Source organism: Solanum tuberosum, unplaced genomic scaffold, assembly GCF_000226075.1.
Source record: "Solanum tuberosum cultivar DM 1-3 516 R44 unplaced genomic scaffold, SolTub_3.0 scf00815, whole genome shotgun sequence".
NCBI classification, from domain to species: Eukaryota; Viridiplantae; Streptophyta; class Magnoliopsida; order Solanales; family Solanaceae; genus Solanum; species Solanum tuberosum.
Genome location: NW_006239832.1, coordinates 40553 through 54545, shown reverse-complemented (window position 1 = coordinate 54545; position 13993 = coordinate 40553). Strand labels below are relative to the sequence as shown.

At 31.3% G+C, this 13993-nt stretch overlaps 2 protein-coding genes and 1 pseudogene across 2 annotated transcripts; 1 reads left to right on the top strand and 2 right to left on the bottom strand.

The window, feature by feature from the left end:
• Positions 1 to 854: 854 nt before the first annotated feature.
• Positions 855 to 2694, bottom strand: LOC102592908 (transcription factor IIIB 60 kDa subunit). Its single transcript, XM_006367716.2, has one exon. The coding sequence runs from the start codon at positions 2617 to 2619 to the stop codon at positions 1039 to 1041; it is 1581 nt and encodes a 526-aa protein (XP_006367778.1). The 5' UTR covers positions 2620 to 2694; the 3' UTR covers positions 855 to 1038.
• A 1982-nt stretch (positions 2695 to 4676) lies between these two features.
• Positions 4677 to 5812, top strand: LOC102594218 (senescence-specific cysteine protease SAG39-like; annotated as a pseudogene).
• An 857-nt stretch (positions 5813 to 6669) lies between these two features.
• Positions 6670 to 8494, bottom strand: LOC102593894 (zingipain-2-like). The gene is made up of 2 exons (XM_006367718.2): positions 7965 to 8494; positions 6670 to 7383 (listed from the first exon to the last, which is right to left on the bottom strand). Exons 1-2 carry the CDS (start codon positions 8431 to 8433, stop codon positions 6806 to 6808), a joined length of 1047 nt encoding a protein of 348 aa, XP_006367780.1. The 5' UTR covers positions 8434 to 8494; the 3' UTR covers positions 6670 to 6805.
• Positions 8495 to 13993: the final 5499 nt, after the last annotated feature.

Sequence of the window (13993 nt, the reverse complement as noted above, 5' to 3'; positions counted from 1 at the left end):
TGGATGTATAAACATTCAGCATTTGTTAATGAATTGTTCAGCATTTGCTTTATTTTGTTAATCAAACATACACATCTCATCTCTTACTTCTTTAAATAAATGTCCATTAAAGATTGCGTCAAATTATCAGAAGAGCTGCTGCCTAAAAAAGTGTTTGATTTCCTGAAATTGTAATTCCCTGCAATCTTGACACTCTGAGTTCCCCTTTGGTAGCAGAAAAGCAATGATCCTAATCAGCGGAAGATGGACAAATAATTGTTCTACAAATAAACCCTTTCAACTTGACATAAAAAATGTCATTGTTTACCATCTATGGCCCCTCAAATCACCATAGTATTCAGCATGAAAAGGTGTTGCATAGAAACTTAAAAAATGACTACCTATCAAAAAGAAAATAACAGTATAACTAGAAGCCAATAAGGAGACCGTAATGAACTGGATCTAAGACGAGGAACCCTCATGCATTCCAGAAAAATAATTTCTCTGTTCCACATTTCTGAGTCCTAAGATCAAGATAGTTTTTTTTTTTTGATAACCGAGAAATCCGCTTGTGACCTGCCCTTTGGACCAATCACAGCCTTCTAAACTCGGTGGATAATGGGCCCGCCCCTCTACCCTTTTCCACTTAAATACCGGGTTTCGTTTTGCATGGTGTGGGGCTTGAACCTGCAACCTAAGCCACAAATCCTCCACCTTTTGTCACTCAAGCTAAGCCTTGGGGTCTAAGATCAAGATAGTTTAAAAGAAAGAACTTTCCACTATGACTCAAAAATGAAAATGTGCTGGGAGAAACGGAAATAAAAAGACAGTTGTTAAAGGTTCAAGATAGGACCCAAAGAAACAGAATATATATGTTTAAATTCCACCAGTATCTCTCTCATTATAGCAAAAGTATGGAACTCGCGCAAATCTACAGATTGAAAATATTAACAAAAGTTCCCCTATACTCTAGCAGGATTGGTCAAAGAAACATACATAATTTTTCTCTGCAATAGTTTTACATAAACTGACAATGTTTTGAGCTGACCGGTTAGATCTTCAATAGTTGAAAACATGCAAGTCCATCAGGGTCTTATAATACCCCTTTTCTATCTCCACTTCTTCCACCTGATGAAGCAGAAGGGTTTCAATAATGAAATCCTCCCAATCAACATCAAATTTCATTTTCTTTCTCCTTCTCTTTCCAGCATTTACGTGTTCGAGGGAGCCTACATCAATCGTATCAATTGAACTAGCATCCGAAGGATACATTGTCTTATGGATTCGATACTTTGCAGCCTTTATCTTCTCTTTTCTCCTTTCATATGCCAAACAACCACTATCAAAAGAAGGAGGCATAACACTTAAGCCCACATCTTTCTCCACTATTTGCTTCACTAAAAGCTTTTTGCTCATTTCTGATTCGCCCTTCCACCAATCTGTGTATGAAAGCATGCCATATCTTCTCTTCCTTTTCCTAATGCTATTATCTCTGCTATTTGTCGACTCCTGTACATACATTTCATTCTTCATCTTCGAATAAATCATTGCCAAACACTCTTGGGAAATTTGGAATTTATTTGGACCTTCAATACTCAACCTTGTAGAGTGATCTATCTGAAAGTACTGCGAGTCATTTACGGTGTCGTCAGCATCTAAAGCATAGTCATTTCCGTTGCTCAAACAATCATCGATCAAATAATCCAGATCAAACCCAACATCCTCAAAATTCTTATTTTTATTTCTATTCTTCGACATTGACTTCAACTCCATGTATTGAATAACAAAAGTCGCATGCTTCATAATATTCTTAACCGTAACATCCTCACCCCAAGGCAAACCTCGAGCAACCTTTACAAGTCTCTCTAAAAGCTCCTTATACCTCAACCTACAAGTAACAACCGCCACTTGCAACTCATTTGCCACATCCTCAATCACCACATCAACTTGATTCAACTGCGCAACAAACACCAAAACTGCTGCCACAACAGGCAACGGTCTCCTCCCCGTCGTCACATACCACTTCACCAAACACTGCACCAAAAAAACACCCTGTTTCAACATCCTCCCAATCAAATCCTCAGAAACCTCACTAAAACTCGGAGCATTCCTAATATAATGCTCGAACGAATCAACGATATCAAATTCAGGCAACTTCAAATCAAGAAAATCAACAACCCGATAAACCATTCTACCCAATTCATAAATATCACAACACACTATATTCGCTACCGTAACAATAGCCAACGGCTTCCCATCTATCCTCATAACAATACAAGCACAAGCACCTATTAATACAGTAAACCATCTACCCTGCCCGTATTCGCCGTTAGTAACTTTCACTACCATATCCTTAACTTCACTAGATTTCGAGCTCGAAAATCCTAATTGGTACATTAAATCTTCGATTTCTTTCTGGGCGTTGTAATTTTTTGTTTCGTTATAGTTATAAACAGTTCCGGTACCGGCGGTGCCGGTGCGGACTTGTGTTCCGGTTGGACCACTGATTCCACCGATTTGGGCATCATAATTATCGTAATCTTGTAAAACTCCACATGATAAACAAACGGGATTACCTGTTGTATCATCTGAACCGATTGTACGCTTTTGACAATTCTTGCAGGAACGAGAATTCTCCATGGATGAACCGAGAAGATTCAGCTCAATTTTTTTGAGCTAGGTTTTATTTTTTTGTTGATGATAAATTAGGAAGGGGGATTAGGGGAAACCCGAATGCATTACATGAGGCCCAAATCAATTAACGGCCCATCCGGACAAGGCCCGCGAACAAAAAAGGCATAATACATAAACATGATGTTTGACATACGCATTCAATATGTTATATTATGCGTCATATGTGATATAATATAAATTTATTTGAGTGTATCTCATGCAAATTGTCATATAAAATGTGTATGTCTATTAGTTTAATTTTATACATTTTAAATGTTTTTCTTATGCACATTCAAAGTTAGAGGATATAGATAGTAATTGAAACTACTTGTGTGTTTACTGTTTGCCGAGCAGTGGTGAAGAAAGAAAAAATCACTCGGTCTCAACTGATATCAGAGTCAAAGTGATGAATTTGATTTTTAAGAGCAACATCCTGCATGAGGACAGGTGTTAGGAGGGGCCGAGTTGTTGGGTAATGTTAATATCTTGTTTATGGCAAAATCCACAAAAGAAGTGGGCGGTCCGGATCATAGTTATGATTGAACATAATGCTCGTTTGATGAACTTAGATAATAAATAAAGTAACGCTCTACCTATATTAATTGGACCCCCTTCTCTTCTTTTCTTTTTTTTCAGTTTTGCTTGCATTATTAATTATTGTCTACTCTCTTTGTGTCATATTATTTGTTCACATCACTAAAAATATATGTCTCAAATTACTAATCAATTTATAAATTAAGATAAGATTAATTTAAAATTTTAAGTTTTGTCCTCCAAATTATTATTTTTTAAAGTATAAATATTGTAAGTTTAAAAAAAAAAGTTCATACATTGTTAATTTTGGTATAATGGATAAGATACATAAATAGAGTATATTAAAAAAAGTTAAAGAGTATATTAATAAAAAAAAAATACACGTTTTATTTGTAATTTTTTAAAAGGTGTGTAATGGAGAAAGTGCACAAATCATAAAGAAAAGAGAGAGTAACATTGTTTTAATTACTCATGTTAAATACGATATAATTCTATTCGTATATAAAAATTACTATAAGTCATAATTTGAAACATCGATGTGGTAAAAAAAATACATCTTAATTATAGCTGATCAAAATTAATATAATTTAACTTTCGAAAAGTGAAACATGACAAGTATTATGGGACGGATGGATTAATTTGACCAGAGGCGTATCCAAGATTTCGAGATGATGGGTGCATAATTACAAAAGGATTGATCCAAGATATAAATTTGATCGGTTGGACATTTAGGTTCTTATTACTGAAAACCGTTAAAATTAATATTATAGGTCCAAAATTAATTAAAATGTCAAAAGTGTTACCAATAACCATTTAGAGAGGTGTTATCTAATTTTAGAAAGAAAAATAAAACAAGATGAATATAAAATTCAAATTTCTAACCTCACGTAGAGAGGTGCACCCAGTCATCATCGCATTATAGATACCCGAGTGTGGGTTCACATATCTATATTTCAATATTTTCAAAAATATAACACTACTATATATGATCTCGGGAGGGGAGCATGGGTTCACGTGAACCCGGTGACCCCTCCTTGGATACGCCTCTGAATTTGACTAGTCTAGGTAATATAAGTGTCCCTTTGTGACACTCTCATACGACATTGTATCGCCTTCGACTTGTAATTAAGATAATATTATCTACTTTCTACCAAAAAGGGAAAAAAGAGTAGACATAAAGATGAAATATATATTAAATTAAATCTAACATATTAATTAAAAAGAAAATAGAAAACAAACTTCCATATATATTGCCTAAAAAAAATTTAAATTAAAAAAAGTGTTGCCTTTTTGTTTCCACTTTGTAATGCGTTCTTTTCTGTTTGAAGAAATATTCACATCTATTTTCTTGATTTGTTTTTGTTGTATTGTGTGGATATGCTTTAAAAAAAATAATCAAAGAACCATAAAAATAGGTCTATAAATACCCAAGAAATATAAATTAGTTTATTCATTAAAAAAAAATATTGGAAAATTTGAAGTGTTAAATTATGGCTTATATGTTTAATTGTAGTTACATTTTTGCTACTTTACTAGTGTTGAATTTGTGGATTATTCAAGCTACATCTCGTACTTTATACGAATCATCAATGGTTGAAAAACATGATGAATGGATGGCTAAGTATGAACGTGAATACAAAGATGAAATAGAAAAGGCAGAGAGGTTCAAGGTATTCAAACAAAATTTCGAGTATATTGAGTCGATAAATAAAAATGGATCACGATCATATAAATTAGGTATCAATGAATTTGCTGATCGTAGAAAAGAGGAATTTAAGTCTATTCGTAACGGATACAAAATATCGTCTAAGAAACAAAAAAAAAACGTCTTTTCAATATGAAAATGCGTCATCTCCATTTATGGTAGATTGGAGGAAAAAAGGTGCGGTCACTAGGATTAAAGACCAAGGGCAATGTGGTAAGTTATCAAACAAATCAATTTTCATAATAATTCGCGATACAAATTAAATTGGACTAAGTTATTTTATAGTAACACCTTTTTCGCGTTTTACACTATTATGTGAATGATTTTTCAGGATGTTGTTGGGCATTTTCCGCAGTGGCTGCTATAGAAGGACTTAACAAGATAAAAACGGGTAAATTGATTTCATTGTCTGAACAAGAGTTGGTTGATTGCGATTTAGGTTCAAATGAGGGTTGTGAAGGAGGTCTAATGGATTATGCTTTTAAATTCATTATAAAAAATAATGGAATTACTTCGGAAAATAGTTATCCTTACAAGGGAATCAATAGTACTTGTAACAAGAAAAAATTATTCAACCAAATCGCGAAAATTTATAGATATGAAGATGTTCCATCTAATAGTGAATCAGCTTTAGTTAAAGCTATTGCAAATCAACCTATTTCTGTTGCAATTGATGCTGGTGGATCAGATTTTCAATTTTATTCTAGTGGTGTATTCACAGGACATTGTGGAAATGAATTAGATCATGGTGTTACTGCAGTTGGTTATGGAGTAACTATAGGTGGTACTAAGTATTGGCTCGTTAAGAACTCATGGGGAACTAGTTGGGGTGAAAACGGATACATTAAAATGTTAAGAGATGTTAATGTTAAAGGAGGACTTTGTGGGATCGCCATGCAAGCTTCTTACCCAATCGCTTAAATTTTTCACAAATATGATCTTTTCATCCTTAATTAATCAACTATGTATGTGGTTTAATTCGGAGTATTAGATTATTTGTATGCAAATGTAGTGATGGATATTGTCCAATGTAAAACAAGATTCATTAATATTGAGAAATGAGATACATTCTTTTTGATGAAATATATAGATATATAGTTTCTTAAAATTGTCGCAAAGTATTTGTTATAATCAGATATTTCAAGTATTTCATGTGTATAATCTATCCTCCACGTACGTAGTGTATCTTTATAAGCAATTACACTATAATATGATTGAAAAACCAAAATCAAACTATGTTTTAATTCAGACATGAAGGAGGGTCAAGCTTTAGAAGACTTGCGTTCATTTTGATTTCAAGAGAAGTTCACATCTATAGTCTACTAGATTTGCTTATTAAGTTTAAGTTTTATATACCGTCGGCGCAAATAACTCTTTTACGTAGGCTATCAGATATTTCTACGTAATTATCCTTAAAATAAGATCTTAAAAATAAAATATGTTATTTTCTATAACAGGTAAAAATAATTTAATAGTGTGTAAAGATTGTTCACACGGACAATACATAATACTTAAACTCTTGTTTATTTTGTAGTGTGTAAATATTGTTCACACGGATAGAACAACTTCTTTTCTCATCAAAACAACACACAGGTTCTTTCGCTTGAATTGGTTGAATGACTTCGTAGGTGAAATGACCAGAATTGACTGACTTTAGTGTCACACAATAAAGATGAGTGACTTTGTGAGATAATTATATCATTAATTGTATAACTTTTATGTTACGAAACAAAATCAAATGACTTTTAATTGAGCGACCATCTGATTAACTCCTCAAATATTCAACTTCTTTTCTCTTCAAAACAACATATATAGTACTACAATTATGTAATACAAGGACTTTTAATTTGACTTGGTACAACATTAACCAAACAAGCACTAAAGATCATGTGCTATTAATTTAAACCAAATTTTCTAAACAATAGGATATGAAGCCATAGTAGCTATCCTACAAAGACCGTCATTATTTCCAATATCTCTAGCAATTTTCATATAACCATTTTCACCCCAACTAGACCCCCATGAATTCTTAATTATCCAATATTTTGCACCATTTTCATTATTTGTACCATAACCAATTATTGTAACTGCATGATTTACTTCATCACCACAATTTCCATCATAAACTCCTCTTTGGTATGACATAAACTCTTCATTCACCGCGATACCCACCGATACGGGTTGTCGCGCCACCGCGGTAAGTAACGTTGGTTCACTTGATGGAGGTAACGTTTCGTAGTTACTCATTTTTACTATCGAGTCTTGTATTTTGCATGAATCTTGATTTTCTTCGTAAGGGTAGTCGGATTCAGCGGCGATACCATTATTTTTTACGATGTAATCGTAGGCCGTGGTTATTAATCCGCCGTTACAACCGTAGTTTTCGGTTGAACAATCTAGTAGTTGTTGCTCGGAGAGTGAAATTAATTTTCCCTTTGAGAGTTTATTTGCTCCTTCTAAGGCCGCGATCGCGGAAAATGCCCAACAACATCCTATATATTGAATGCAATACGTAAATGAGTTTAAATTTTATAGGCTAACGATAACGATGTGAAATAATAAATATACATACATAGTGGCAAGAGACTCATGATATAGACTATAGTATAGGATGATGGATTATTGATAACTTTATTTATCTTTAAGGATGATGGATTATTGATAATATACCCTAGTGAAAATGGTAATTAACCTACTATATATAATAGGCTAATTAAACCACACTAATAAATGTAAATCATTAGTGATATAACTTTCTTCGTTTTAATTTATATGATGTACTTTTACTGAAGATAAAGTTTAACAAAAAAAGAATTTTTTTAAAATTTGTGATCTCAAACACAAAATATAGATATTTCTATGACGATAAACCATTTATTAAGAATAAAATAAGAAGTACAAGCTAGGTAAGTTCAAAATATAGAGACATCATTTTTTCTGAAACAGACTAAAAAATGTGTCATATTAATTGAGACAGAACGAGTATTTAGCAAGAAGAGAATATGAAATCAAAAAAGTAAAGAGTATATAAGTATAGTCAAAAGTTTTCTTGAATAGGGAAATTGTGACTTACCACATCTTCCTTGATCTTTGATGCTAGTGACAACACCACTCTTTCTCCAATCCATTTCAGATGGAACATCACTCGTATTTTCATACTTGAATGATGAAATTGTTGTTGGAGATAATTTTTGAGATTTTATAGAAGAAAACTTATTATTAAGTCCATGATTAGTAGTATAATACCTCAAGAATTCCTCAGAAGTAAGATCAGAAAATTTATTGATGCCTAATTTATATGACCTACTACCATTATTGTTGAATGACTCAATAAATTTGACGTTCTTCTTGAAAATATTCAATCTTTTCGCCTTTTCTATATCATTTTCGTAAGCTCTTCCATGTCGCGCCATCCATGACTCGTGTTTTTCCAACATGGAGGATGGATCTTGAAGGTTTCTACAAGTGACTTGAGATGCATACATCCCAAAAATCACAAAGAGAAGGGTGAATTGTGTTTTCCATGCAAGAACCAAAGCCATAATTACAAGAAAATACCTAGGTAAAATAATTGATTTTTTTTTGTTATTGTAATAAGATATATTGATTGAAAGGCTCACAATGATGTCCTTTGGTCTATAGGGGCCTATTTATAGGGATGTTAGGATATGGTTTTTTTACGCAAATGTCCTTTTTTAAAGTTATTATTTAGATTTTGGTCCCTATTTTGACAAGTCATTGCAAATTTAGCCTTTGAGTCGGGACCGACAAAACATTAAAGTGTCGTCTTACGTCTACAAAATTTTAGAATGTAGTTTAATACTTTTTAATAAGACTCAGTTTTTGCAAAAGAGAGCTTTACATTGTGGGAAAGGGTTTTCTCTAAATATTGAGCTAAAATGGTCCAAAAATACTTTTACTAAGGAGTGATATTGTCTGTTTTAGACTAAGATTGCACTGTTTTCCCTAGAAGGCCGAAGTCCAATTGTTGTGTGTGTCTTCAAAGCTACATGTAAATATCGTAAACTAGCATAGACAAGCAAATTAAAGGCACTAAGTCCGGCCTCACGCCACTCTCCGTCATTTTCATACTCGTATCACCAAAATCATTGGTTTCGATGCAAGTAGCTGAGCTAAAATGGTCAAAGAATACCTTTAACATGGTGAAATTTTATCTGCTTTAGGTCAAATTCACATAGACTTCTTCCCTACAAGACCACAAACAATTAAGAATATTTAACACTATAGTATAAGTAATTTCTTTGTTCCTCTTCAACTATCGATATGAAATTTTTAAATATTACTTAAGAAAGAATTCCAAGAAAATGGATAGGATGTTCACATATATCTATACGGAGATGTGTATTTAACAACCTTTGCAGCATGAAATAGGAAATTAATTTCCTTTAGATTGAGAGCTACTATGGTCCACTTCTATACCTTCTTATAAAAATCATGAATTTTAACTTCTTTATGATGATAGAGACAAGACATATCAAGTTTCGAAATTTTTAAAAAAAAAAACAATCGTGTTCAGTCAAATATTTTCATATATATTGAGTTAACTTTTTCATAATCATTATTATTAACGAAATCAATACCTATAATACTTAGTACTTCAGATGATTATGTTGTGTATAATATTAATTTTATAGCGAATCAATTTCAACGAGCCTTTCACATTAGTACTATTAGTAATCGACAAGTTTTTTGATCAAGTTTTAAATGACCTTCGAGTCAGATCGTGCATTTCAAATATGAAGCCTCATTCGAAACTTTAGACAAAGATGCTATTGAGATAAAATCAATCATTACGAGTGTTATTCAGATTGACTGGTCCAATTGATTCATATATAGCCTCTCGTGCACAACTATAATCATGCAAGAATTGATAATTGAGGATCCATATATTGTTTTATAAAATATCTATCAAGAAACATATGCTTTCTTCAGAAAATATGAATACTTTATGATAGCTTAAACAAGTCAAATTAAGTTTACATATTAAATTTTTGAACTGATCGTGTCATCATATAAGAAAAAAGTGGATTGACATTAAATTGTTTTATTCTCTTGCGCGTAAAATGTAAAATGTGTTTGTGCTATTTGATCAAAGTCCACAAAGAAGTGTAAACAAGTCAGTGTCTTTGTGCCTTTTAATCAACATGAATGTGTATTGCTTTTAGTCAAGTCTTTTTTCTTTTTACTTCATAAAAGTATTACAAAATTTCAAGTTACTTATTATAGATATACAACTATATATGTTTTTTGGATTATAGCTCAACATTCAATTAGGTGCATCATATTTGATTACTTTTTAAAAAAATTATTCATAAAATATTTAATTTGACGGAGAGATCTTTGTTACTATTTAAAAATATTGATTCTTTTTTATCCCTAAAATCTTGACCAAATATAGGGGTGGCAAAATCAAACACAACATGTTCAATCCACCCAACCCATTTAGGTTGGCATGTTATTGACCCACCCGCCATTCATTAGCTCAACCCATTAAAAATTGGGTTGATATGTAATTCAAATTGGCTCATGAAAAATCATGTCAAAACTTTTTTTTTCAATGTTATATATATAGTCATTATAAATAAAAAACTAATTTACTAAGTACTAAAATAATTTAAAAGAACAAATAAAACAATTAAGTTTAGTAAAAAATGGGTTTGTTTGGGTCTTGACCCATTATTAACTCATTACCCAATCCGTTTTGACCCAAACAGATTTGGGTTGGGTTAAGTTTTGACCCAATTATTGTTTTAACTTATTATGATCCGCCTAAATTTGATTCAACCCACCCAATTGTCAATCCTAATTATTAGATACCTTAATTCTCCAAAATAAATATTATTTTATATTTTATAAATAAAAACACAGTTATCTTTGAAAAGCTTGACCAAACAAAGTGACTCAAACTCTAATAAGATAAAAATTAAGATAATCGTTCAATTGAACTACTAAAATTTATCCTCAGGTTGGATAAATTATGTCAATTTACTGTATGATTTCTTTGCGAAAATTGCGCAAAATGTGAAAAAGTGTAAGAAATTATCCAATTTCTAAAAGCTGAAAGGAACGTGTCTTGGAAATGGTGAAACAATTTCATTCCTTAGTATATTTAACAACCTTTTGTTTCATCACTTATAAGGGGTCGTTTGGTACTAATGCATAGATTGATTTTTATCAAGTGTTTAATTCATTATTTTCCATCTAATTTTATATATTTGATTTAAGACTCTAGAAAAAAATTCTTTCCTATTATATCTTTGGGTTATTATGAGATTTTCTACTTCATTTAACTAGTCAAGTTAAATACTAAAATATAAAGAAAAATTATTATTAATTTTGAGGTGTGATGTGCCACTATCCTTGATAGCACGGTATATTTCTAATTTTTTTGTTGGTCAAATATACCTTAAATTTAACATAGATTTAAGGCTACTTAAATTGTTCAAATAGACGAAACTTATTTAAAAAAAGAAAACAAATAGTTCATGGTCAATCGACGAACTACATTAAAAAAAATCAAAAAAAAATAAATTCAACCCAATCTAGCAAATCAAACATGGAGAAAAAAAATATTAGCTTGTGAAATCATCAAATTACATGGAACGAATTTGAAGAATTTAAAAGAACATTTATAACTATTCTAATATAAATAAAAAAAGAACATTAAATTACATAAGAAATTTAGGAAAAAAGATTTGGAGATAGTTTAGTCATTTAGGGGGATCTTATCCAAGGATTGTTAAACATTTGGATTAGTTATTCCTTCCTTTTCTAGGGATAAAATAAGACCTTGTATGAGGTATAACTAATCCATGGATTAGGTTAAATAAAGTAACCAAACAATGTTTTTTTTTTACTAAAATTTAATCCATGAACTATTTTGATTAATACCTCATACCAAACGGGTAAGTTCTAATATTTGTGAAGTATAAGATTTTTTTTATTTTTTTTTTGGAATGAATAAGATATAACATTTCTTCGTTATTTAATTCTATAAATAACCAAGAAATGTAATAGCTTATTCATTTTAGTTTTACCTAAGACGCATTCCAACATATTTATATGCATCTGTAGCTTGACGCATGATATGATACACAATCTCAAACAATGTAATTCTTTCATTTTATTCTCATCACAAGAATACGTAAGAATTTCAATGTTTGAATCGAGATTCAAATGATAAAAAGCTTAATTGATTATTTTTTTTCAAATGATAACACTAGTGTACAGGTGGTTTAGTATTCAAGAAAAAACACTAGTAATTTACATGTCAATGAGAAAAAGAAAAGAAGCAAAACCCTAGTTTAATCATGTCTTACTAGATTAACAAATAATATTAATGCTGGGCCACTCGCAAACAACATCATATAATATCAGGAAAATTATGGAAAAAGCAAAAATGTCAACATATTTATGAAACAACTATAGTTTTAAAAAAATTATAATAAACCATTATAGGTTGGTTTTAGAGCAAACACACACACTCTGTCCTGTCAATAAGAAGAAATTCATTCAAATGTATTATGTATCAATTGTATTCAATCAACTATATGTGACGTTTTGTATTTTATATAATTTATTTTTGAAAAATTATATTTGTATTTTGTATCAATTGTATTTGTATTTATATGAATATAAGATGCATTCATCCTCTCTATTAAATGTACTATGTATCAATTGTATCCCATTAAATATATGCGAGAAATTTGTATTTATAACGATTTGTATTTGAAAAACTAAATTTGTATTTCTATCAATTGTATTTGAAATACAATGAATACAACTTGTATTCATCCTCTCTCCTCTCTCTTACTATCGCTCGCCTATTTCCTCTCTCTCTCGATCTCGCTCACCTCTCTCCTCCCTCTCTCGATCTCACTCGCCTCTCTCCTCCTAATATGCATATATTCATTTTGATACAAATCAGTTTATAGTTGTATTTTTTTCTCTAAATTCTACACACACAAAAAATAATGAATACAAATGCATAGCAACCCAAAGTATAACTACAAATGATAATTAGTGAAACTATAGCTAAGGAATCCTATTTACCGCCTAATATTTGCTGTTATACAACCAATCAAGTGGGCCTTCATCTCCACATGAATCCCACTATCTAGATGTAATCCACTTACACCTAAAGCCCATTTTGTTTTTCCAACAATCATTGGCATACAAGACCATGCCTTACTATTTCAAACCACAATCTTTTTTCTAATATTATATTTGTTCTCTCTAAATATCAATCATGTAAAGGTAGACAGTTAGTGATATTTTATAGGTAAAAAGGAGAAGAGGTTGGGTGGTGACAATGACCCTAGCTAGTTGTTGTGCATGGGCCATCATGACACTAGATAAATCGAGGAATTTACGATATACAATAATGTTCATTCAATTAAATTAGATTTGCAAAATTTTATTTGGGATAAAATGTTCCTTATCGAAGGTAATTTGATTTTCAAATTTGAATTTAAGATCTATGATTAAAGATGAATTAAATACTACTTACCACAAGAGCATGATTTAAAATTTAAACTCTATGAGTTCAATCTCTAAGGTTTTTATAGTGTTCAACTCATCATAGTCTTAAAGAGTTAGAGTTATGAATTCAGATTTAATATTTGATTATCTTGGTGGATTTTGAATCGAAATAGGATAAATTAAAGAACGTGTGAAGAATCATAAGAAAGAGGACGGTAAAAGCTAAAAGCTACGAGATTATCTTTCTCAGAAGCAGAAGTAAGATTTCAATCTCTGAAAAAGTTGAGAGGATTTTAAAAGTCTCACATAAAATTATCATCCACATCAAAAGTATACGGAATTCAAACAAAATCGATAAATATTGAATCTGCCGATCACCAACGATGCAACCATATACTCTAGGGGTGCCATTTATTGGAAAACTTGTAATGACCCTAAAGGTCATTTTTGGAAATTTTCATAAAATGACTGTTTTACCCCTCCCGATAGTTGCCCCGAGTCCTAATTAATGTACTTTCGAAGTTGGTTTGAAGGAAAATTGATGAAAAGTTGAGTTTTTGGAAAGTTGAGTTTTTAAGAGTTAAAGTTTGGTTAAAAGTG

What these genes read in the sequence shown, in the direction of transcription:
- LOC102592908 (XM_006367716.2), bottom strand. Translation starts at nt 2,619, where the DNA reads ATGGAGAATTCTCGTTCCTGCAAGAATTGTCAAAAGCGTACAATCGGT.
- LOC102593894 (XM_006367718.2), bottom strand. Translation starts at nt 8,433, where the DNA reads ATGGCTTTGGTTCTTGCATGGAAAACACAATTCACCCTTCTCTTTGTG. An exon ending in CAAAGATCAAGGAAGATGTG is followed by an intron (nt 7,384 to 7,964) that starts GTAAGTCACAAT and finishes TTCAATATATAG; the next exon opens with GATGTTGTTGGGCATTTTCC.